Source organism: Microtus oregoni, unplaced genomic scaffold, assembly GCF_018167655.1.
Source record: "Microtus oregoni isolate MIOR12 unplaced genomic scaffold, Mior012 000042F_ref0000377, whole genome shotgun sequence".
Classification (NCBI taxonomy): Eukaryota; Metazoa; Chordata; class Mammalia; order Rodentia; family Cricetidae; genus Microtus; species Microtus oregoni.
Window position 1 is genome coordinate 4,569,131 of NW_024543209.1, and position 23,269 is coordinate 4,592,399.

Genomic DNA, 23,269 nt, shown 5'->3' on the forward strand with positions numbered 1-23,269 from the left:
TGTGTGTGCGTGTGTGTACATGTGTATGTGTGTATGTGTGTACATGTGTGTGTTTGCATGTGTGTGCTTGTGTGTGTGTGCTTCGTCACCACTAGATCCCACAGCTGTGTCCTCATCACTTCATCCAGTCTCAGACCCTAGAACTGCACCAGGCACACAGAGGATGCTCAAACGATGGGTAGAAAGCGAGCAAAGGAGTCCTTGAGATGTTGCTGCAGCAATTGACAGTACCATATCCATCCTTCCGTGTTCCACACTGTTAATGTCACCTGAGAAGTTAGAGAGCAGCGGACAGAACATCGAGCCGCACTTGAGAAGGTCCTTCAAACCCAGCCCCGCACTTGCTCACTCGCTGAAAGGACCCCTAGAAGGCACCCAGAAAGCTGTTCTATTTATGACTCCAGTTTCTCAGGGTGAAGGCTACAGAGTAAACAGTGCTTGCAATGAAGGTTGCATGGTGCAGAGCCCAGGGGAGGAACACACGGACTTCACATGTCCTTTACCTGTGGAGCCATGGGTGGCACTGCGCCTCCTAGCCATGAGGTGTGACTATGTCTATAATACCATCAACCAAGGAAACACGCAAGCCTTGGAATTGCACATTTTGATGGGGCTGAAGCCATATCCTATCCATATGATTGACCTTAGATTCGAGTCCTTCAAAAATGTAACTGATATTGCCACCCCACCAAAATCTTTCATCCAAAACAATTTGTTACTCTGTCCAGTGGCTGGATCCTCAGAAAGACACTTCTACCAGGCCACAAGCGAGACTCAAGGATTCCCTAATCACCATCAGGTAGTCAAAGGCCAAGGCGAGCCCTTCTTCACTGTACACATGCCTTCTAATTTCTCAGTGTCCAACAGTTGTGGGCGGAAATGTCCTCCCAGTGTCTGACCTTGGGTTTGGCCATAGGACTTGTTGACCATAGAAGAGGGCAGAAATCAAAGTGTGCTGATTCTGTTTTTTCTCTAGGACTGCTGCCATGGTCATGAGAAGTCTATTCCTTGTCTCTCTTCCTAGTCCAGGAAGAACATGAGAAACCTGGAGAGAGGGGCTGGAGAGATGGCTCAGTGGTTAAGAGAAACCTGGAGAGACAGTCACTCAGCCCTACCCCAAGCTCAGCCCAGTCCATAGCTGACCTTCAGCTGTGAACTGAGTGCTTGAGTTAAACATCTGCCTTCCGTCGAGTGCTAATATCTGTGAATGGTTGCTAAGTTGCATTACTGTAGGGACAATTAACTAGTAAAGGTAGCGGCCTAACCTCTTACATAGCAGAAATCATCTTCTCTGCACTTGTACCTTCAGTCAGAATAGGTTGAAGAAATGAACACAAATTGACAAGGTTGGTTGGTCGGAAGTGGGTGCTACGGTTTAAGCATGGGCCGAGTGTGGTGTGTCCCAGAACGTTCACGTGTTCACAGCATGGTCCCCGGTATGGTGATGATATAGTGGGACCTGGTAGGAAGCGATTGACTGACTGAAGACAACTTACCCAAAGAGAAACCAATGTGCTGCTGCTGGGACCCTAAGCAATTCTCAGAAGAGTTGTAAAGAAACAGGCCTAGAGCAGGGCATGCTAGCTCATGCCTCTAAACCCCAGTACTTGGGAGACTGAGGCAAGAGTTCAAGGCCAAGCTGGGCTACAGAGCGAGTTATAGGCCTTACTGGGTTCTGAGTAAGATCTTGTTTCCAAACAAACAAACAGTAAAAAAGACAATAAAGAAGAAATTGCACAGGCCCCCGCATCACGCTCTTGTCTTGCTTCGTGATTTCTTGCTTTCACAAGTGCCTCTGCCAGGATGTCACCTGTCATGTGGCAACCAAGCCAGGGAAGCCCAGACTAGAGACCAAATCTAGGGGATTTCCCTAATCTTGGACTTTCTTGGTCTACAAAATGGTGAGTTTACTAAACCTTTCCCCCACTTACTGAACCTCAGATATTTCATTACAGCAATGGAAATGTGCCTACAAGACCAAGAAGATATTATGAGTAAATAGTGGAATTCAGCTGACAATGAAGGTGGTCTTCGTAAGAAGAGAGCAATAGAGAGGATAGGGGACTATGGGAAACTGAGAAGCCGGAGTCGCCTGGAAGGAGCTGAGCTCTAGTCAAGTGCAGATAGAATCTTCATTAGTGTCACCTGAATTAAAATGAAGACTAGATCGCTCCTAGGTATGGTTGAGGAGATGTGAGGGACAGTACAGCCAGAGACATCTAGGTGGGTCCAGACTGAAATGGGCCATGAGAGGAGAAAAAGCGGGGAGAGGGAGAGAGGAAGAGGGGATGAGCAGACCAAGGGAGTAAGCTGTGGACCAAGAGACCAAGAGCAAGCAAAGAGATCAAGAGGGCGCATAGCCAAAATGACTGAGGTATATAGGGATCCAAAGCTAGGGGAAGAGAAGCCAAGCCCTGGGCTGGAGAGGTTTAGGGTGAGGAGTTCTGGGGGGTGAGTGATGCTGAGGGAATTTCTGGGAGTGAGAGGTACCAAGTGATGCTGAGAGAGCTGGCCAGCATTTGCTTTGATATATTAGTAGGCACTTCTGCTAGCCATTTGTCCCAGGTTTCTTAGAAATCTACCATTTGCCAAATCTTCCAAAGGTTGTTAGGAACAGCTGAAAATATAGCTATTTCTATGCAGTACCTTAAACACCGCACTAGACAAACACCCAAACCTGTCAACGCGCGACCTTTTCCTTCATGCCACAGAGGCTTCTGTGGGATGTGAAGAGAAGCATCCTCAGGGGCTCAGGACAGCACAGGCTGACCCACGACCTCATGTGGGGCTTTGCAATGAGTTTCGTTTGAAAGTGAAAATTAGACTCTGAGGAAACGGACCATAATAAATGCAGGCCAAAGAGATGTCCGCAGCTCTTGGCACATGGCCATCTCTGTCATGGCTTCACTGAGACACTTAAGGATTAGGAAATGACTCACTACCATTTTCCTTCTTTGAAATGTAGCATTCATGAGAATCCGACACAACACAAAGCCCCTGTTGTCATCATTTGCAGAGATAACTCTCAGTGGGATGAGGATGCTCCTGGAATGCCACTGTCTCCCAAGAACCACATGGCAGGATGGTACTTAGCTAGGGCAAGGTGAGACGTGCTTCCACTGTCCCCAGATTTCTCCTCACTAGAACAGCACCTCAGAGGCTGACCCTCTTCAGGTTTTTATGGTAACAGAGCTGGGTCTTGGTTTGTGTGCACAGGTGTGTGTGTATGTACGTGTGTATGTGTGTATAGGGTTATGGTGTGCAGGGGTGTGTGTGTGTATTCAGGTGTGTATGCCTACATGTGTGTGTGAGTGTGCATGTGTGTGTGGAATCCAGAGGTCTATGTCAGGTATCTTCTTTAATATCTCTCCACATTATTATTATTATTATTATTATTATTGTCATCATCTCCACCACCACTATCATTATCATTAGTATTATTAATTATTTGAGACCAGACCCCTTACCAGTCTCACTGGTTCAGTCAGACTTCCTGGCTAGGGAGACATGGGAATCTTGCTGTCTCTACCTTCCCAGCACTACGTAACAGGTACACACTGCCACACCTAACTGCTTACCTGAATGCTGGGGGTCCAAATTCAGGTCCTCAAGGTGGGTGCTCTACTGATTGAGGCATCTCCCCAGCCCCCAGAACCTGGTCTTTTAAACAGCAGTGACACTAGCTTCTTGTCTGCAGGTCCCTAAGAGACTCGTTGCACATCAGCACCTTCTCCGGCTCCCCTGAGGAGGCACAGCAGAGCTGGCAGTGAGTCCAAGGACCACCTTTCGGGTGTGTGCTTTCAGTGTCTGGTCCTGAGGTTGACGCTCCTCTCCATGTGCCAGAGTCCTTATGAGAATGGGGTCTGTTCAATGCCAGATGTCGTTTCTGTTCCTTCCTTTTTTTTTTCTGCATATAGCCCTGAAGATGCCATGTGTGTGATTATGCAGAGAAAAGGCAAGAAAGGCCTCCTCCATCCTAGCATATCTGGGAGAACCAGTTGCCAGGAGGGACCATGAGCAGAGAGGCTTTGTCACTGATTCCATTAGCAGCGAGACTGCCTTGTGCACAAAAGTGCTTAAAGTTACTTAAGAGTTTCTTTTCAGGAATGTTTCAGCAGCGCCAAGGACAGCACATTCTTCCAGGGCCAGAAAGAGGAGAGAAATCAGCATCTCCTGAGGCTCAGCGGACATGCACATCACCCCATCTAATCCTTAGGATGCTTCCAGGGGGGTGTGCTAGGATGTCCACTTCCAAGTGCAAAGGCATTAATGCTCAGATGTGCCTGACCTGGGAGAACACATTAGATAAGGGTAACAAGTCTTGGTGAGTGAGTTCCCTCGTGGGACCTCACTTGATCGCTACACCAACAAGAAGATCCATGTCCCTCAACTGGTGGGAGCATAGCACGAAGGTCCTTGTGCCCACAAATCTCCAGAGAAACCAGGAATGTTAAGCACATAGGATTGTCTTTCCAATGGGAAAGATGAAAAACCTGTTTTTCCATCCAGAAAGCTGAGAACTGGAGACTGGCAACCTGTTAATCTGCATTATCTGTTGGTCCAGGCCAAATCAAGCTACTTCAACCAAAATTGGAGGTGGTTAGTCGTCTAAATGTCTATTATAGCCAGAGGCTCCCCCAAGATTCCACACCCAGGACCAGAGGTGGCTAATAGCCAAAATGACCTCAATGCCAAATGAACAAGACCAGGCCAGACCCTTAGGCCCTTAAGCTAGTATTGGTACCACATACTATCTTCTTGGAAGAAATGACGTGGACCCTGAGTTAAGTTTCAATGTAATTACACTTCTTTGTGTACCAGGGATTGTATTATACCCAGAGACTTTTTTCCAAATAATACTGGGCTTAAATACACTAGGAATAAACTGCCTAGCATTAGACTCCCTCAAGTGTGACCCAGTTTGATGAAGCCAATGTGTACCAGGTTTGCATTCTTACCTCTTCATTCAGTTCAACTCCCTGTGTGACAGACAGTTGCAGGGACCCCGACCCTCACCTTCCTTAATTCCTCACACTGTTTCCTCTGGTGTGCATGTACTCACACGTGTTCATGGGAGGAGTCCTCAAGGTGAATGCGTGTATGGGGGACAACTTCAGGTATCAGTTTCTCGGGTACTGTTCACCTTTTGTTTGACACAGGATCTCTCCTTGGCTTCGGTCTCTGCTAAGTAGGCTAGAATGGACCATCAATGAGCTTTTAGGGACCCATCTTTCTCTGCCCCCCACCTCACAGGCACTGGGATTACAAGGTCACACCACTACACCTGGTTTTGTACATACGCTCTCGGGTTCAAACTCAGGCCATCGTGCATGTAAGGCAAGTGCTTTACCGCCTGAGACATCTCATCAGTGCCTACAAAACTTCTGTAGGACATGCTACAGAGGCTCTTTAGGTAACACAAGTGAAAATCAACCAAAAGAAAAGAAAGCCTTCAGCTTTCTTTTTTGCCTATGGCCACTCACACAATAAACTAAGAAACCTTGTTGAGAAGATAAGCCCTGTCACTAAGTTCAAGTTTGCCTTTCTGCTGACCTGAGTTTGATGTAACAGACTGTCCCTGAAGATCCAAACCCCATAGTGCAGTCAAGTGTCTCAAGGTGGATTGTGCAGGGACCGAGTCTAGAAAGTTTATCTGTGGTAGCAGCCGGACAGCTAGGAAAAAGAGACAGTAATCTGGAAATGAAGCCAAGGTCACAGTAGAGCAAGCACTGTCACTTGGTCCAAGTCGGAATGGGTCAGCCAGGAAGTGGGTGAAAGGGGACTGGGACGCTAATGACTGGCCTCTGAGGTTGTGCCAGTTTCTAAGACTTGGGTAGAGCAGCCAGTGTATTAGACGGTTTCCCTTTACTGGAGTAAATACCCCCAAACAATCAACTTACAAAGAGAAAAGGTTCATTTGGACTCAGAGTCTTAGATGATTTAACTCATGACTTGTTGAGTTCAATTCTTGGAGTAATACATCATCACAGGAACACATGTCAGAAAAAAAAGCAGCGGTGTACTTCATGGACAGGAAGTAAGAGCAATGCAACAGGGTCCCATATTTTCCTTCAGTCTCCAACAAGGGCATGTACCCAATGGCCTGAAGACCTACTGCTTACTGGGACCCATCTCTTAAAGGTTCCACCATCACCCAAGCTACAGACCAAACCTCCAACACACAGGCTGTTGAAAGACTCTGGGTACAAACTGTAGAAGTCATGCTGTGAAAGGAAGCAAGGTCTTTCTCTGGGAGGAGCCCTCTGGGAAACCAGATCATGGTCCTGCAGGACTTGACTGGCCTAGCAGTGTCAGAGGCCTGCCCACTGGCATTCTCTGGGTCTCCCCTGTGTCCAGACTCGCCTCCTGAGACTCTTGAGGTGGTTGAGAGGTCTTATGTGTCACAGAGACCCCTCAGTGACCTATAATTTCTTAGCTAACTTTGGTGTGGGTTTAAAACACGTGCTTTCTGTGACATGCTCCTTCCCATTCGGAACCTCACGTTATCATGAAATCCCCCAGCCGCTGCCTGTGTCTGGATGGAGACAAACTACGTGGCCAGTGTTTTGCACCAGAGGACCAACCCAGATGGTAGTGAGTATGCATGGATGAGTAGCCTGTGATGAGTGTGTCTGTATCTGTATGTTGCTAGGAGACCTGGGTGTCTCTTGTGGATAGGGATTCAGAGCTGGTGAGCCCCAAGCATCATCTCACTTTCTTCATTAGAGGATGAATGCTTTCTATCTCGGCCTGTTTGTCCATCTTGGAAACCAGTCTTACAAGTAAAAGCTGGTAGCATCCTGCTCCTTCTCCACAGAATAGTCTCTTGGAACATTATCTGGAACCAAGGAGAGCTTCCCTGTTCCCCACTCTCAATGGTCAGAGTGAGGACGGTTGATGTACCCTAAAAGGATGGATGTTACCTTCTGAATTCTGGTGCTGCTGAGACTAACTAGCTTACCTGACCAAAGACTACAATCTTGAATTAATGACTAAAGTTCTTTTTGAGACAGGGTCTTACCATGTGGCTCAGGCTGGCTTTGAAGCCACCATCCTCCTGCTGCCCCTTCATACTTTTGGAGTTACAGACACGCATCACCGAGCCCAGTCGTAATCTCCATTTCTTAACAAAGACTTTATGTTCCATGAAGGACACCTGTCACTGCACACTGGGCCCAATCACAAATCCATTCACTATTCCCACTCCCAGGATGCTCCATTTCTTTGAGAACTGTCTTGTTTTCCCTTGGGGTGAGTTTTATTCCTTCCTGCCTACAGTGCCCCTGGGGAGGTTGGACTCAATTCAGAACCAAAGCCCTATTGGAATCACTGATTCAGCCAAGTCCCATTCATTTGGTGTCAGAGAGGCTTCAGCCTTTCACGGAGCAGTCCACACAGTGGACTGGACCACATGGAGTAAATCACATGATATAAAGAATCTGAAGCATATAGCAGAGACAGTGCCCCTATTGCTGTAACCCACCAAGGAACTTGAAAAGTGGCCTTATGACTTTCTTTGTCTGTTACTGTAAAAAAACTAATGAAACTGCTATCACCTTGGAAAACAAAATTTGGGGTAAATGGAATTCATGTTTCCCAGGCCAATGTCGCTCACATTCAGCTCTTGAATAAACTCCTTTTTCCTTCGAGGTATGAGCAATGCTTTCAACTGACAGAAGTTACTCACAGGATCAAGACCCAAGGAGTCTCAGACAAGAGTATAATCCTGACTCCCACACAGTGCCGTGAATGATGACAGCATTCCCAGGACTCAGACATGTGACACCTGGGAAAGGTTTCCAAGAGTCGGGGTCTTCCCATCAGAGCAGACCATTGTGCTGGACCCAGAACTAGGCTCTTCTGACTGCCCAGGGCTTTGTTAAACAGGTTAGATAGTGTTCACTGTTGGCACACATAGAGATCCAGACTCCTGTTTCAAAACGAAATTGGGGAACATCTGGCTGCCTCCCTTGACACCTCTGTCTGCTTTGTCCAGGTGTAGTCGGCTAATATGCCCAGCAGCACAGCTGGAACCTGGCCATGGGTCCCAGGGGCCAATGGCATCTCACATATACAATGTCCTAGTTGTGCACCCTGTGTCTTCCAAAGCAGGCAGCTTGAGGACAGTTAGCTGAGATGCTCTGTCATACCTGTCCCTACTACCGGTATTGTCAGGGTCAAAGCAAGGTAGGCTGGGCCACCTCTCCCCAATATACCAATTATAGTGATAGGATAGTGCAAAGCAGAGGCAGGAGATTTATTCAGTGTGGCTACAGTGGGACAAGGAAATAGAGGGTTGGTTGGTTTTTATTTATTTATTCTGGGGCAGCGGGTAGACTCTCACTACATAGCTCTGGCTGGTCTGGAACTCACTATGTAGACCAGGCTGCCTTTGAACTCACAGAGATTTGCCTGGCTCCAGCTGATTCCCAAGTGCTAGCACTAAAGGTGTGCACCAGCATGCCCACCTTGGGATGACTTTACTCATGCCAGGGTGGTTGTGACCCGCCCTTCCCATGCTGGCTTCAGCTCACTCAGGGCAGATGGCCCTCTGGAGCCTTTGGGTCTATAGACACATCCTTAAAGAGAAATCCTACATGAACGCATGGATTAGAAAGAGGAAATGCATGCCAGGACCAGAAAAGCATTCCACCGATGGAGGGTGGCCCTCTCCAGAAGCATAAAGCCTGTGAGCCAAGGGAGCTAAAGGAGGGTTGCTCGAACAAGGGGTAAAACGAGACAATTGCAGAGACAAAAATCCCACCTGCTGGGCATTGTGGGAGAACTGCTGACCCTGGTGGCTTCAGTCCAAGTTCAGGGTCAACTGAGCTTCCTGGTGCTGCGCAGACTGGCTATTTCAGGACAGGAAAAGAGGCAGACCTTTACAACAGCTGGTGACGTCCTGGTGAATTTCCATGTAGAACCCACAAGAGGCCAGGTTTTGTCTTAAAATACTATGGGGAAGTTCCCTCGAACAGAGGAAATACAAGTTCTCAGTAAATCTAGCAAAAAAAAAAAAAAAAAAAAAAAGGCTATCAAGCATAAGCAAATCACACACACATGCACGCACGTACGCACACGGGCACACAAACACACCTGGGTCATTCCATGTTACTCGTTACTCGGCCAATGTGCAGGTCGTATAAAGCATAACACCTCTGCACCATAACTTACAGTCATCCTCCTTACGTTCACTGTTTGCCCGTGACTGGGAAGTCAGTGGCTTGCCTGAGTTGATGTGAGCAGTGGATATGCCCCAAGAACAGAGATTGACTTTAGATCTATTCATTATTCCTTTATTGAAGATAGACAGCTTACAAATCATTATGCTGAACACCATGGGATTCAAGCAGTGACTAACACTTCCTTCTCCCTGGAGCAAGCATCTGGCCAGATGGGGCTGGGGTAGTTCTGTGGTGAGGCCTGGGGAGTGGTGACAGAGGTAGGAATACCTGTCCACCTTGAGCAGGGAGTTAGACATTCCTAACATGAAATGTTTTTGTAAGGATTGTGTAAGAAGACTTCCTCGGATGGGAGCATTCAAGGAATTTGTGTCTTTTAAATCAGGTCCCAGTCTGTTCCTGGCAGCACTGTCTGAGGCTAGCAGTGTCTATAGAATAGGAAACTGAGTTTTAAAAAGAAAGCAGAGCTTAGGGCACAACCTAGTCAGTACAGTGCTTACTATGTAAGGGTAAGGGACTGAATTTGGTCCCCAGAGCCCGTATGTTAAGACAAAACATATGAAAAGGCTAGTGGACTATACCTGTAATTCCAGAAAGCCCGGATCCCAGTGAGAGGCGCTGTCTCAAAACACAAGGTAAATGGCTCCTAGGAAAATAACACCATGGTTGAGCGCAGTCTCCACATACCTGTGTACTATGCACATGGACCTGCACACACGTGCACCCACACACAACACGCACACACAAGTAACTATACCAGAACTTTATGATGTGGGGGCATTTGTTTTCTTCAAACTGTCACTCATTAAATGATGCCTGCTGGCTATTGTGGTAGTTATGGTTTGGTAGGTGGGTAGTTTTTTGTTTTGTTCTTTTTGAGTTGTTATTTTATTATTACAAAGCAGAACATAGAAGGAAAAAATAAATTTGAAGAAGAATACCATTTACTTTGGCCAAACAGTAAATTCTACTGAGTGTTAGTGGAATGAAAATACAATCTGATGCTTGTGGTTGCATTCTATTCCATTCATTCATTCATTTGTTCATTCATTTATTCTTTGTGTCTTTCACGTCATGCTTCTCAATCCCACCCATCTCCTGTCCCATCCCAAAATAAAACAAAATAAAATTTAAGAGGAAGGGAGGGGTAAGAAGGAGAAAATCTCATCATAGAAGCTGCACATATACTTCCCTACCCCGCCCTGTGCTCCAGCAGATCAGCAGATCACACGGGGTGGATGTTGGGGTGAGCCAACACATGACCCTGCTTCTGGGACTGGGTAGTTGCAGGGTTGGTCAGCCCACCAGCTCTCAACTGTCTTTCCCACCAGTGTTGGTGGGTTCTCCAGCATTGCCCTGGCTGGTTCACCCCTTGCAGCAGTGAGCAAGGGGTGGGGCCAGTTCTTGGGCTTTCACATCCTCAGGATTGATTCTCTCACACCTACATCTTCAGGGCCAGCTCTACTGCATTTCCCAGGTGAGGTGCAGGGCCTGCTCTCCCGACTGCCACAGCTAATGAAGGGCAGCGCCCCTTCTCCGACTATTATGACTTCAGGGCCTCCCACCTGCCTCAGACATTGATAGGGGAGGGGCATCTCTCCCCAGCCCAAGGCATCACAAGACAGCTCTTCCATGCTCGCATCAGGGCTGGCTCACCCATACCTGCATTAACAGGATCAGTTCTACTGTGCTGCCCAGGTGTGGTGCAGGGCCTGCTCTCCTGAGTGTTGTAACTGGTGGGACACAGGGCCAGCCCTCCCACCTGCCTCAGGTGTTGATGGGGACAGGGAGTGTTGATCTCTCTCCCTCCCATGCCCCACAAGACAGATGAGTAGTGGGAGCAGCTTTCTATGTTCACAGCCTCAGCAGTGGTAGTGGGTAGTTTTTCGAGACAAGGGCTATGTAGCCAAGGTTACTTCTAACACATGATTTTCCTGCCTCAGCCTTCCAAGTGCTAGGATTACAGAGTTGTGCTACCCTACCTGGATTATGTGTTTGTGTGTGTGTGTTTTTTCTCAGTATATTTGTATAGTAAATTATCTGGTATCTTTCTCACTGTATGTGGAAGAGGCTGGGTTTAGTTGATGCACCTAGGTAACTTCTGACAGTGCTGTGATCTGTTTGGTCTTGTTTGTTTATTTTGGAGTCAGGGTTTCACAATGTATGAAGTGCTGGCTGTCCTGGAACTCACTGTGTAGAAAAGGCTGGCCTCAAAAACTTGGAGCTCTGCCTACCACTGTGTGATGATGAAGGGCCTGTACCACCAGACATGAGGTATCTGCTGTTTCCTGACATAGCACGATGCAGCCCAGACATGCCGCCAGGTATTGTGGACCAAGCTTCCATGGCTGGTCTTAGTGATGACAACCCCAACTCAGGCTGAGTTCCAGCCTCCCTTCACTCATCAGTCACCTGCCAGAGGGACCAGAAGAACTTTCCGAGGCCGTCACAGATCATCGCACGCAGCACTGTGATGCTTAGCCACTGAGGAGGTTTTGGGGAAGGAAGTAGCCCTGACATCATAGAAACATAGAAGTGAGAAAGACATCGACTTGGGGTGTTCCTCTTGACCAGGCACCTCAGAGGGGTTGGAGCCTGTTCTGTCCTTCTTGGTCTCACTCACTGCCGATCCAGAGACGGATGCACCCACCTACCACTTACCTAGTTGTTGGCCAAGGCTCTGCCTTCCGAATAAAACCTTTTTCCAGTGTATGATCTCATCAGTCTATCAGCATCGCCTTCAGACAGGCCAGCTAGTGCTAGTCCTCTCAGACTTTCTAACTCTTGGAGAACATCACATGACTTTTAATCATTTAGCTTCAGCTCAACAACAAAAATGCCCAGCTAGCCACATCTGCATTCTCCCACTTTGGTTCACATACTAGAAGTGTTTCTAATATATACTGCTTGCATCATCATTACCATAATTATTATTATATGCAGGTTCCTTATAGCTTCCATTGGTCTGCAATTCACTACAGTAGATGAATATAACCTAACCCTCTTCTCTTCCCCAATGCTAGGAATGCAGGTGTATACTGCCACATCCGGTTTATTTGACACTGGGGAGCAAACTCAATGTTTTGTGTATGCTAGGCAAGGGCTCTATCAACTAAACTACATCCACAGCCCTTTCCTGCCACCCTCATTACCAATCACATAACTGTGGTCACCTGCATCATTTCCTATTCTTTACCCCCCTTTTTGCTTCAGAATGACCCATCCACAGCTCTCATCACGGGACGTTGCAAAAGCTCTCAACGAGTCCATGTTTCCCTTCAGACCACTGATGTTTGGCTTGCCCAGAGAACTCACTCTGAAAGACAGATGTGAAAGTAATATAACTGAAGTTTTAAATGCACTTCCATGGCAAGACTTAGCCTCTTGTGTTTCTGCCATCACCGCAAGTAGATGTGCCCCAGGTGGTGCTAATTCCTGGAGGAAATCTATGAAGCAAGCCCAAAGTAGACTTGTAGCTGGGAGCCATGCCCAGAGGAGCTGAGCCAAGAGCAGCTGAATCCCAGCCAATCCTCAGATATATGAATAAGAAAAGTAAATGTTTGTGATGTAAGCCACTGGGATTGAAGAAGTTTGTGTTGTACAACATTATTGGAGTAATAGATGACTAGTAAAATTGCCAAAATACAGCCCGATCCAGGCAGTAGTCAGATTAATAGTGGGTCTTATACTTCTTCGGGTCCTCGCATGAAAACGTCCTTCCTTTGTCTCTCAGAACAGGGACCATACAAGTTCAGGATGAGCAAGAATTACAAATATTCTTTCACTCTCTTGTCAGAATGCAACTTCCAACCCTCAGGTGGATACAGTGTCCCCACATCCTACACAAGGTGGATACAGTGTCCCCACATCCTACACAAGGTGGATACAGTGTCACCACATCCTACACAAGGTGGATACAGTGTCACCACATCCTACACAAGGTGGATACAGTGTCACCACATCCTACACAAGGTGGATACAGTGTCACCACATCCTACACAAGGTGGATACAGTGTCACCACATCCTACACAAGGTGGAAAGAGTGTCACTGCATCCTACACAAGGTGGACAGAGTTTCACCGCATCCTACATAAGCACAGGCTCACAGTAGGCGTAAGATGTCGTTGGGCGGAATGTTTGTCTAATATCCACTAGAAAGGCAAATTTTGGGGAGCTGGAGAGATGACTCCGTGGGTAAAGCATTTGCCTCATAAACCTGATGGCCTGGGATTGGGTCCCCAGAAGTTGGGTAAAACCTAAACACATCTGCCATCTCAGCATCCTTCTGCAGGGAGATAGGTAGAGACTAGAGAAACCACAGGAGTCTGTGAGACAGTGAGCATCCCCATCCGAGCTTGTCCTCACCCCACCGCATGTAGCGATGACATGTGCGGCCTACACTCCCGCACACACACCAAAGGCAAATTTTACTGATTTTTGCCCATCATGTAATAGTGGCTATATTTAATTTCATACACTCTATGTCTTTTTTTATTAAGATAATGTTGAATTATCAATTCCATTAGCTAGTAAACATGAAAATTTTCTTTTTCTATACTAACTCTATCAATACAATAGGTAAGTGGTAGACAGCGCATTATTGGAAAGGTCTGTGAGAAAATGCCTTGTGTACACAAATTTGCACTCCCAATTTGATAGTTTTGTGCCCTTTCTTTTTTTATTAATAAAACACACCATTGTGTCTGACAGCCAATCGTCTTCGAGTTTCCTGGGCTCTAGTTACACCTGAGGGAAATTCTTCAGAATCGCATTTCTTTTTCCTCCCAGTCTAGTTTCCAACGCAGCACAGTTCCTCTTTTTATTTTTGTAAGCTGAAAAGTTGTTTTATATTAAAGGACTCAATGAACTGTGTTTTTTTTTCCCCAGACACACTTACTTTTCATATACGGGAACTTTCCAGGTGGCTGGTCAAATCACTGCATCCACATGGTACACCGACCTGTAGTTTAAAAGGAAAAAAAAAAACACATTAGAAAAGGCCAGGCTTGCCTCTATTTACAGACAAAACACCGAACCACCCACTTAATTTTCTGAGTGGCTGGCATCTCTGCACCCGAAAACATCTATTATCCAACAAGACACTTATCCGTTCACTCCAAGGAACTGCTGGCACAGCACAGAAGCTGGTTTCTGTGCATTTGTTTTGGTTTTGTTTCTCAAGACAAGATCTTTCTATGCAGGCTAGAGAGATGTATCCGTGGTTAAGAGTGTTTACTGCTCTTGCAGAGGTTAGGATTCCAGCACCTACATGGGGTCTCTCACAGCAGCCTGTGACTCCAGCTCCAGGCTATCTGCTGCCCCCCTCTGGCCTCCACAGGCACATACATCCATGTCCACATACCCATTCACAGCTACACATGCATACACATGGCTAAGACCCATACAAGTAAATCATTTCTAAAAATAACTTTCTCTGTAGCCATAGTTGGCCTGGTATTTGCTACGTGTGTGTGTGTGTGTGTGTGTGTGTGTGTGTGTGTGTGTGTGTGTGTGTGTACACACGTGAGCTCGCATACATGTGCATGGCTTTCATTATGCATCATGAGACTTGATTTTCCAATGCTCAACAGTAAGGTAGGAGCTCCAGAACTGGAAGAAGCATAGTCTAGAGCAGGATGAATAGAGAAGAAATGAAGATGTTTACACTTTGCAGTTCTTTGCCAAACAACGAGGATTATGCTATGTTTGGTCATGTCCTCACAACACACACAGACTGAAGTTCTCAATGCTCCAAATCTGAGCATCAGAGAAATCTTGGATAGCCAGGTTGGTTCTAGAATGTGCCCTAGAGGCCGATAGGCTAATCAGGGATTGGCTGTCAGCTCATGGTCCTGATGGGAGATGGTGAAACTATTAAGGAGTTTATGGGTGTCAGGGGTAACTCAGTGGCAGAGCGCCTACCTTATATCCACAGTGCCCTCTCCTCTCCAGCATGTCAATCAAAAGAACACAGGAAGAGGCGGAGCTAGTGGAAGGAAGTTAGGTCACCCAGGCCACGCATGTTGCGTGTGCCTTCCTTCTGCCTCCTGCTGTACTTGCCAGACACTCGGGGCTGAACAGGGTGCTACACATCCTGGAAGCATGCACTTTGCTCTTCGGTCCCAGAGAAATGGGGGGACAAGTGACTAGGAAGTCTATGGAACTGATCTGAGGCAAAGATTTTCTCCTTCTGAGCTGATTATTTCAAGCGTTTTGTCACAGCTATGGAGAGCTGACCTTGTGGCTCTAGTTCCAAGAGGAGGGGATGGTTGCCCTTCCTCTGAGTCTTTCCTCCTGCTGAGGAAGGAAAGCAGTAACATTTCTCCTGAAGAAGAGAACAATGGTATCTCTTAAGATCAGTGGCCCAACTAAACAAATACTTATTGAGCCTCAAAACTTCTAAAACTGCGTTTTGTTCTATAGACAAAGAAATAAGAGCTGGAAATCCCCAATCACTTCCTTGCTTCAACAACCAAAGCCACCTCTCCACTATCTACCAGGAAATCCCGAGTTAGAAATCCAGGGTGTTTTGGTTCCACCCAACTTTTCTTCATGCTGTCCTTAAGATGCCAAGAGGTCCCTATCACAAACTGAAAGCTCGTGCGTGCCTCTACCTCTACCCTGGATTATTATACTGATGCTTATTAGTGAGGAGAGCCTTGGGTGGAGCCCTCAGGTGTGGGATTAGTATCCAGTATGAGAGGGGCCCAGAGAGCTCTCCTGCCGCCTACTCTCTGTGAGGACACACTAAGAGAGCAAACTTGGAAGCAGGAAGTAGTCCTCGCTGAAGAGAAAATCCAGGACAGTGTGAATTAAATGTTTATAAGATGCATAGTCTGTGGAGCTTTTGTTATATAGCAGGCCAAAGGACTGAGAGAGCACCCTCTGACTGAGAGAACACCCTCTGACTAAGAGAGCGCCCTTTGACTGAGAGAGCACCCTCTGACTGAGAGAGCACCCTTTGACTGAGAGAGAACCCTCTGACTGAGAGAGAGCACCCTCTGACTGAGAGAGCACCCTCTGACTGAGAGAGAGAACCCTCTGACTGAGAGAGAGCACCCTCTGACTGAGAGAGAGCACCCTCTGACTGAGAGAGAGCACCCTCTGACTGAGAGAGCACCCTCTGACTGAGAGAACACCCTCTGACTGAGAGAGCACCCTCTGACTGAGAGAGCACCCTCTGACTGAGAGAGCACCCTCTGACTGAGAGAGAGCACCCTCTGACTGAGAGAGAGCACCCTCTGACTGAGAGAGAACATCCTCTGACTGAGAGAGCACCCTCTGACTGAGAGAGCACCCTCTGATGGAGAGAGCACCCTCTGACTAAGAAAGAGCACCCTCTGACTGAGAGAGAACCCTCTGACTGAGAAGAGAGGACAAGTTATAGGGACTTTGGTGCGGCTGTGGCAGGACAAGATAAAATGCAGTACAGCCAGCAACACAAAGAGCCAGGGAGGAAATAGAAAGTTCTAGAGATGTTTGGAAGCCTTAAATCCTCTGGAGAGGGTGATGTTAAGGAAACAAGGTTTCTCCCACTTTCCAACTCTTGGCTCTAGTTCTCTGTAGAAAGCCACACTGCCTCCGGGTGGCAGAGCTTAACTCCTCTGAGCTTTGCAGTTGGTGGTGAACGCCCACCACAGTGCCCCTCCTTCTATTCAAGATGCAATGGGATGTGCATTGGCTATTGATCCGGGCATACACTCTGAATTGTTCTCATGTAGCTCCTTGTTACAGAACAGATGTTTTCTCCCTGTGTCATTTGAGATGGGCTGAGAATGCCTGGGAGGGTTTGCCTGGTAGAGGCGGCTCTCACCGAGCAGGCTGCTTGGTTATAAATCGCTCCATGATTTCTCCTAACCCTGTAATGACGAAAGTCAAACTCAGCAACTGAGCAGTTAGCCCGTTTTATTTGATTTGATTTTGACTTCCACGAAGCTCTCATGATTTATTTAAAGGTTCTGAAATAGCAAATTGAAATGTGACGTGTTAGGCAGAAAGGGGGATTAAGAACCAAAATATGAGGAGAATAAAATCCATTTTGCAAATCTCCAGACTTGTCCAATAAATTGCTCAGGGAACCTAGAGAGAATTAGCCCTGGAGTGGCTATGAGTATCAGCGTTGACATCTGTGTTTCATAAAACACAAGCTTCAAGGGACCACTTGCTTCTTCCTTAGGTTTGTATTTCAAGTATTCCATGTGAGAGCGGCAAGCGGGAATCATAACAACAGCAAGGGCCTTAGTTTCCCCTTTACTCCAGAGGCAAAGTGTCTACTCAGTTACTCAGAAACAGATTCCTCCAAAATTCACTGTGGTACAAACCTAATTCTGTCAAATCCCCCATTCTAAGCCTGGTATTTGATGGGGAACATAAATTACCTGTATCATTCATGAAGAAAGAACAAATACAATGTGTGCATTCATGCCGTTTTTTCTACCTGAGGGTGTACTCTTCCCAGCAAAATGGAGAATTTGGATCGCTTAATCTTTAAGTTACATGTCAGCATCTCGGTCTCCTTATTCCTCAGCATCTCTAACATACTCTCTACCAGCTCAGAGAGAATTAAGAGGATGCACAGTTTAGGATAGAAAAGATGTCTAAAACCAAGACAGCTAGCAAGTTTCCCTTGAAATCCATGGTCTTATGCAGCTCTGGGGCCTACACACTGTGGCACCAGTCTGCCAGGCAAGATAATGGCACAGCTGTTTTGGGAACAGTCTACTCGCCGACTGGATCTGGGGCCTGCTCCACAGGTGGGAATTTCATGACTGGTACTATCATCCTGGCCAAAAAACCAAAACCACGACTGGGGAAGCCACAGACCCTGGGTAAAAACCTGCTATTCTTATTTTTCTAAGTGGTCATGGTTTTAAATATTTGTGCTTAAACCCACAGACCCAGACTGCTGTCTACCTTGATCAGAGTAGCTCCTTTTGGCAATGGCAGCCACCAATGCAGTGATGCATAACTGGTCAGTGTGTTGCAAATAAGAGACTGGGGGCTCAGCCCACAATAGGACATTTGAACAAGCCTCCCACCCCAACCAAGGCTTGGAGAACATCACAGAAAAGGTGGTGAAACTCACAGGAGAGCCAAGTGATGGAAGGAGGAGCTGCGAAAGGCTGTCTCCTGGACCCACGGTGGCCATCACACTCAGGAAGCCACAGCAGCTATGGTTATCTACGCAAGATCCTGCCAGCCAAATTCTGGCACAGAAAGGAGTCCACCCTGAAACCTAAAAAAACTGATATTCAGAGATACAATGGCATGGTCAAAGACACAAAACAGCCTAAGTGTGCTTGACCAGTATGGTGTTTCAGAGCCTGAGCCATGTTTCCTATCTTTGACACCATCAGTGGCTGATCAGAGTAGGCTACATCACTTCGTGGAACGCTTATGGAAACTGGAATTTAGAACCAAATGGCTGGGGAGGCTGGCTGCTTTAGCGTCCATGGAATTTTCAATGGACAGTAATAAAAATGTCTATTATGTTCATATCAATGCTGTCAACTTAAATTCAGTGTCACAGATTTCCCACAGGTTATTCTGTTTCATATTTACATCTTTTTTTTTAAGCAGGCAAACTTCCTTCCTAGTAACTGGCGTAATTATCTATCTGTACATATATAGATGTGTATATTTCAGATAGATCACATCAACATTATCGACAATAAACATGGCTCACAAATACTAATAAATACAACTTTGAATTTGCTTATAGCTGCCTGACCCCTTGAGTTGCAGCCTCTAGGGATAAGTAATTGAATCACTGCTCTGAAGGCCATGAAAAAGTCCTTCCGCATGGCTGGCCTGTCTACACAACTCCTAACAAGCGGACCTATTTTACTTTGCCTTTTATTTCTTTTCAGCTCCCAAGGAACAAGATAAAACTTTTCTATATTCAAAGATTTATCTCTGCTTTGATTTGCTTTCATGTTGTAATCCTATAAAGAATTTCCCCAGGTCCAAAGCAATGCAACAAAATGAAAACTCGCAAAATCTGGCTTCTGTCGTCAGCTCTCCCACCTGTCCCCCAACCCAAAGAAACCATTTTTACTGTTGCTTTTTCCCCACCATATGCAAACTAGGCAAACAGGATTTTGCTTGTTCCAACTTCCTTATATTAGTGTGCTACCATGAAACCTTCCTTTCTACTTACTATGATCCTCTACAGAAAACTGAAAGGAAAGGTGCTGCCTTTGATAACAGCCCTCATCATCAAACATGAAAATGTCATCCCATCACAGCATCTCCAAGGTCAGCAGGAAGATGGGTTGCCCCATCAATGTCAGAGGTTTCTCATAAACAAAGAAACCTCCAGATCCAATGACATCAGGCATCTTCCTAAAGTTGTCTGGGCTTTCCAATGTGTTATGTGGGTGACTTTCTGAACTCAAAGAATGTTGGCGGTGATCGCAGCTCCTTGTTTGGCCCTGGAGTGCAGGATTGACACAACAGGATCTGTGGGAAGGTGCTGCCGGGAGAGGTGGGGCTGTCCTCTGGCCTAGCATCATGACTTCTGAGCAGGGTGACCTTCAAGAAGGGGTGAGTCAATTCCCTCCACAAAGGGCTCAGGTGAGAAGAAAATGAAACAAAGTTTGCTTAGTGCCAGGATGGAGTCTGCAGACAGCTGGCACCTCCACTGTGACAGTTACCATTGTCACTGATGAACACACACATCACAGACAGCAGCAACAGCACCAACAACAGCAGCATCTTTTGGTAGAAGTGTCATAGCTTACGTCATTTAGTTTTAGGTTTGAACTATGACCCAGAAAAGCGTATGCTTTCACACTACACTCAGGTAATGGAAATTGAGGTGCCTCTTGTGGGGTGATCATGCCTTTAATCTCAGTGTTTGGGAGGCAGAGAGAGCAGGATTCATGAAGCAGGGCCAGCCTGGTCTAATAATGAGTTCCAGGCCACATAGGACTGCATGGAGGCCCTGTCTCAAAAAAAAAAAAAAGAAAAAGAAAACAAACAAAGAAACAAACATAATTCTTGTTGTATAATCCACATGCCCAGTGAGTTGTGTCTCTGTTCAAAACTTGACTACAGTTTTGTGATACAAAATAAGGAGACATTAGCCAGAGACTAGCTGCTATTCTGACAGCCAGCGATTTGTACCTCCGATTAATTTATGTCCCATTCGGTCCTTAATCTAGAGTCAACCAACAATCCGAGGAGGATCCCATAGGAATGTCCAGTGCCATTGGTGGCAATCCGTCATGCGATTTAAATTGCAGCCCAGGAACTGTGGGGGAAGTGGAGCCCAGAGCTCATTTATAAACTAGACCTGGACTTTTCCCTCCAGTCATTCTTCTTCACCGGATCAGCCCAGGACTTTGAAGACATTCTCTTTTGAGATATTCTCCCCATAACGTTTTACCCTTTTACAAAATAAGAGATAAATCATCAAATGGTATTTTTTATTGAACAAGCCCATATCAAGAAATTAAATCCAGTGTGCACATATGTTTATGGATGTGTATATGTGTGTGTGTGCACTTACACACTTGCATTCCTTTTCCCAATGTATTCCTTCAGCCTGGAGGGTCTCAAACTCATCTGCACATGAGACACCTAGAGGAAAGAGCATTTAAAGACTGATGTCCATGCTCTGTTTCTGACCAATGAAATGAGACACCTGGGGGAGGGGGGGCAATCTGGACATGAACTTTTTTTTGGCTCCATCTTGATAAATTCAACTGTTTAAGTAGACTTAAGAATTTACTGAAAAAAGGAAGACAGACAGGGAAAGTACCACAGAGAAGTGACTATGAGCCAGGACTGTATGGTTAGACGTTGCCCCAGCACCCCCAGCACCTCTCCCATAGCAAATAAACCCTGGAGAACAGCATCAAGAACACTCAGTGACTGGGTGGTGGTGGTGCATGCCTTTAATCCCAGCTTTCAGGAGGCAGAGGCAGGCAGATCTCTGGGAGTTCCCAGACAGCCTGGTCTACATAGTGAATTAATTATAGACCAGTCAGAACTACATAACAAGACAAAAACAAAACAGACAGACCAAACAAACAATCAAAAAAGCAAACAACAAAACAAAACAAAACAAAAACAAAACACCTCTCTAGACTATCTGATCTTTCTTGGAGTTCTCAGTTGCAGACTTGGTTGTCAAGAATTGGGAATACAAGACTGTCTAAGATTTAAAGCCCTGGTTCTCTCTGTGTGAAATAATGTAAAATTCTATTATTTGGCCTTAAGCCATATGAGAACAAGGGCACAGGGAACTATATATAGCCTAACTTAATATGTAAATCTGCGACCTAACTTGAGAGGGTACCTTGTGTGAGTACTAGGGTCTCAGCCCGACACAGGCTGAAGGCTGCCAAACCATGTCTACACACAGCACATGGCCAGACTGGTTGGGGTTCCCCAGGTTCATGAGCTATTTTTCTTTTTTTTCTGTTTGACTAACCTCTGTTAATATTATCTTGTCTACGGTTTTTCCCTTAACGGATGTCTGGCCCCGTGGTTCTTCCTTGACCTCTATTTTCAATGTCATACAAGACAGTTTGGGAGTTTGCAAAGAGAAGCCAAGGAGACACCTCCCAGTTGGAATCAGTCATTGTTGGTGCACCCATATCCCAGGGAAGACCCCAATGATCTGCATTAGCCCATCTTATACCAGTTACGTCCTCACAATAGAAGAGATCTCAAAGATGCCCCCACCCCACCTGCCCCCGCCTCCCTCTGAAGCAAGGAAGAAGTAGTTTTCTTAGGATTACAGGTATGAATCACTATGCCCAATGGTATTTGTTTTTTAAATTTATGTTTATATATATATATTATATAATATTTATATACATACATTTATTTATTTTGTGCATGCTAGTGTGCGTGAATGTGCTCCTGCCATAGTATGTCTAGGGAGGTCAGAGTACAACTTGCAGGAGTCTATCCTTCTGGTCTATCATGTGGGTTCCATGTATCCAACTCAGGTCCACAGGCCTTTAAAGACTTTATAGGCTAAACCATCTCATCAGCCCTGAGCTGTGCATTTTGCTGTTGTTACAGCACACAGTTTAGAAGTAAGAACCAAATCCTGCCTTTCGGGTACTCGCACCCACAATGGCCCAGACCCACGGATAACACACTATTCTGTTGAGTGAATGAATGATGAGAAGGGTCTCCACCATTGCCATAGCCTTTAACCCTGCTGGGAGCTATTTCGAGTGACCAGGCCTCTCGGTAGCCTGCAAGGATGATGAGCATCTTCATTGCAGAACTGAAGACGGAAAAGAGCGAGGTGGTAAATAGCTTTTCTTGGGTCACCTACTTGGGAATTGACTTACATACTTTTGGGCTAGCTGTGGGATTAATGGGAGGGTCATAATTCTTGCTCAATGAGAGCAGAAGTGAGGCTGAACACAGTCCACTTCTAGCCAGAGAGAAAGAGTCCAGCAGGGCATATCCTTTTGGCTGGTGCAGGGTCAATTGAAAAGAATACTTTTCTCTGTTTCCTGTGTGTGTGCTCACTCTCAATAGAACCCATGCTTGGCAAATGGACCCTTGAAAAGAATTCAGTTTGAAGATTTAGTTTGGTACATTCAGAGTTTTCCTATTAACTCCAAAACATCTACATCACACCCAAAAGAAACACATAGCCAATCACAGTAATGTTCCACTCCCCTTCCCCCAGCAACCAGTTCTATTTACAGAGATAGAAAGGTATTGAATGGGGTAGACAAGCCTTACTCTCTGCCTTTTCTAAACGCTTCATAGGTCTCCTGCTTCTTCTCAGGCCACTTTGCCATAGTGAATCAAACACGGTGACAACGTACTAACCTGAAATATTTTCATAGGATGTACTCATGGAAATGGCTCCTCTGCTTGACACGGTCTTTCCCAGCCCAAGGCTTTAGCATCTGAGCTCAGGTCGAAGGTTGAAACTCAGCCAAGAAAAGCAAAAGCTCTGAATCACAGATGGCGGAATCCCCAGGTAGGGCTCTGGGGACAGAGCTGGGAAAGCCTGCCTTAGATGGAGGGCAGGCTGGAAGCTATCCTGGAGACAGGAAAATGACCTCCATTCAGGCTGGGTGCCTACTAGGTTTTATCCATCATT

At 46.2% G+C, this 23,269-nt stretch overlaps 1 protein-coding gene across 3 annotated transcripts in view; it reads right to left on the reverse strand.

The window, feature by feature from the left end:
* Cd83 (CD83 molecule) overlaps nt 1–23,269 on the reverse strand; it is a 173,087-nt gene that overhangs the window by 27,456 nt on the left and 122,362 nt on the right. For 2 of the 3 annotated variants that reach the window (XM_041632796.1, XM_041632794.1), the window contains exon 2: nt 14,081–14,143. In XM_041632796.1, the coding sequence (XP_041488730.1) occupies nt 14,081–14,087 (7 nt within the window). In that variant the 5' untranslated portion in view covers nt 14,088–14,143. Of the gene's footprint in view, nt 1–14,080; nt 14,144–18,268; nt 18,312–23,269 lie in introns of those variants that run through there. The other variant, XM_041632795.1, reaches the window with a different exon arrangement.